We start from the raw sequence: 2938 nt of genomic DNA, 5'->3' as shown, positions 1-2938 counted from the left end.
CTTTGGTTATCAAAAAAAAAAATCTGACACCTGCTTTGCAGTGGAGCAAACGCCCTGTTTAATAAGGATGCGTGGCAATTGGAAATCAACTTGCTGAAGCTGCAAGGGCAGTGAAAAGCATCTCCACCAAAGCGATTTTGTTCTAGTTTTGTGACGTCAAGAAAACAGAGAGTGCTTCAATTAAGAGAGCTTAAATAAACAGTGTATAATATGTGGCTTGAAGCGGACGAACTACAGGACTGGGGGGAAAAAAAATCCCCCAATACCGAACTGGTCCCAGTTGCAGCGTGCTAGTCGGATGTATCAAGACTGGTCGTACCCCTAGAGCAGGCGCAGAATGGCAAGGGACTATCAAGTGACGTGATTTTCTTTCCGTTTCAGTTGCCCAGGGTGTACCCTCATCAGAGGAGAGGGCTGGGGAGACGGAAGACAAACAGGAACGTCTTGGAAAGAGACCTGAAAAGCAGGCAGAGGGACCGAGTTGCTGCTCTGTCACAAGGTGGGACTGTGCTTTAATTGTACACACACACACGCTCGCTCACCAACACACCTTGTATACCTGCCCCACCAAAAAGAAGGTACTTTCTAAAAACTGCAGTGACCTTTTTAAAAGGATGCAACACAAAAACTGAGACAGTGTGTAATAAGTGTTGCTATTTCTGCAGTTGTCACTAGAGGACAGTATAGCTTAAGAAACCAGATGCTTTCGGTTATATATTTGTTTCACGTACACCTTTCAAGGGTCGGAGCCAGTTCCCCTGTAGTGGGTACGGGGTTGTACCTTGCTGCTAGGAATTCTGGGTATTGTAGTCCTTCAGGTTTCATGTCTTTGTTCCTTGAATGTGATGCAGCTGAATCTGCTTAAACAGAGCATCTGAAAGTAGCATTAATATTATTATTATTATTATTTTCCACCACTTTCATATCCACTGGCTTACAAATGCATAGGAAGGGTTATAAACCTGGGCCAATAAAAAAGTCTGATATGATCAGCTTGCATTTAATTCTAAGCTCATACACATCACTCATTTACACAGCCATGTAACGGTCAACATTAGGTGCTCTAGATAAGCGTCACAATAAAGCTTTCTCTACTAGTGTGTGCGTGTTGGAAAGAGAGGTGGGGATGTCAGAAGTCTGTGCCAGTAAGTCCTAGAGAAGTGTGATTTCCAGTTCCTGAAGGACTGTGTGTCGAACCTGCAAGAAAAGAAAATCTGAAGCCGTAAATTTGCAGTTCATGCAGACAAGGGACGTGCGAACGAATGCAAGAAAAGATAAGACTGTGAATGTTTCCGATCCTACCTTGACGAGGCTAAACCCAGCGGGGAGGCGGCGTAATTCGTGGTTCCTCGAACAAACCTCTGGGCACTGTAAAACAAGGCAAGCTTCAGGATCTTAAATGTAATTAAACGCATGAACGAAGCATACTGTGTATTCCATGCATAGGGCGCTGCACAAGCTTATCCCCTTAAATGCACGAGGAATTAAGCTGTTCATACGGTTTCTTCTTGCAATGCATTTGTGACTCGGGTATCACGAGAAGAATGACGAGATCCAGCCTGGCTGTCAGTAAATGCTTAACCCCGTTTCCTGCACCTCATTGCAGAAATAAGAGACGGCATCATTTTTTATGTGGGATACATGTCCCTTGTACCTTAAGGAGTTAACAGCGTGAATAGTGAATTAAGAGGTGCGTTTGTTTAGTGGCGGGGGGGGGGGACATTTCAAAATAATCAGGGAGGGTTACATTTGTTCTGATCTTGAATACACGAGTTGCCCTTTTGTTGTTGGCTGGTTTCTTTACCTCTCTCTGTTTGTGGTGATCAGCCAGTGGACGAAGTCCTTTGCTTTGATCTTGTCCAGGTATCTGGTGTAGTCGCTGGTGAACGTTCCTTCGACGTGCCTTTTGAAATCAGAAGCCTCACTGTGGGACTGCTTGGACTGGCATGCGGCGTGGCCCCTGCAAACGCAGAAACAGTGCAGATATTAAACTTCCTCCAACTTCAGCTCCAAAAAACCCAAACAAATCCTGCCATGTACGTTGTTCTACTCCCTCTAAAACAAACGTATCTCTTGAGCTGCTGCTCCCAAGCTGAACCCTGTTCTTTGCACAATTAGTTGCGCACCTGCTTGCGAATGTCCACCCCAACGGAGAGCCCAGCTTGGTAGCTAGAAGCAAAACCATGTAGGTGAGTGGAGCCTGGTTTCGCATTTTGTCCAGTGAAACCAACATGACTGGTTTCATGTACCCCTATTGGCACAGACCTCGAATGGCTTAATGTTACCTCAGGCACAGTGGTTCAGGACTAGTGCTAATTGGGGTTCTGTGAAACCAGCCAACAGACCTTATAAACTATTAACTGGTAATGGCAGCGGTAATATGTCCTGTGCTGTGGGCCATGCTTGATGATTCAAGTTACTTACCTGGGTTCTCTCGCTGTGTCCTCAACCTCCATCTCCCAGCTGTCAGGAGCTAGGATTAGAAGCAGCAAAGCGACCTTCACCATCCACTGTAGGGCTTTCATTTGGACACCCTGTCAACACATGTGAGCAGAGATACAGGGATGGAAGTTGGGGTTTGCATAGCGGTTTGATCCATTCCTGTTTTTTACTTTAATAAGACACTCTTGAGCTTGTTATCCACACACTGGGGTTAATCAGGCTCATATTAAAACCTGGAATGGGTGAAGCTGCTATGCAACAGGAGTCTTTGCCACTAACAGCATATCGTTCTGCTGGAAGAATTTCAGAATTTGTAATTTGTCCTAGTTTAACAAACAAAAAGTTGCATTGCTGTTGTGTTGCTTTTATTAACGCCCCGGTAAACTTGATGAATAGTTTCTGTCGTTTTTTTTAACACTCAAGATCTGTAATGGAACTGAGTGGCGGTTCAAAGAGTTTCTTAAAATACATGCGAGTGACTCAAGCATCACGAAGA

The 2938-nt window shown here is 44.8% G+C and overlaps 1 protein-coding gene across 1 annotated transcript; it reads right to left on the bottom strand.

Annotated features, from left to right (window-relative positions):
* Positions 1–1053: 1053 nt before the first annotated feature.
* Positions 1054–2604, bottom strand: LOC121308914 (exendin-4-like). Its single transcript, XM_041241633.1, has 4 exons — positions 2425–2604; positions 1805–1960; positions 1303–1368; positions 1054–1197 (listed from the first exon to the last, which is right to left on the bottom strand). The coding sequence occupies exons 1-4, from the start codon at positions 2523–2525 to the stop codon at positions 1095–1097; spliced, it is 426 nt and encodes a 141-aa protein (XP_041097567.1). The 5' UTR covers positions 2526–2604; the 3' UTR covers positions 1054–1094.
* Between the last annotated feature and the right edge of the window lie 334 nt (positions 2605–2938).

Source organism: Polyodon spathula, unplaced genomic scaffold (assembly GCF_017654505.1).
Source record: "Polyodon spathula isolate WHYD16114869_AA unplaced genomic scaffold, ASM1765450v1 scaffolds_806, whole genome shotgun sequence".
Taxonomy (NCBI): Eukaryota; Metazoa; Chordata; class Actinopteri; order Acipenseriformes; family Polyodontidae; genus Polyodon; species Polyodon spathula.
The sequence above is the reverse complement of the archived record's forward strand: the minus strand, read 5'-3'. Positions and strand labels throughout refer to the sequence as shown.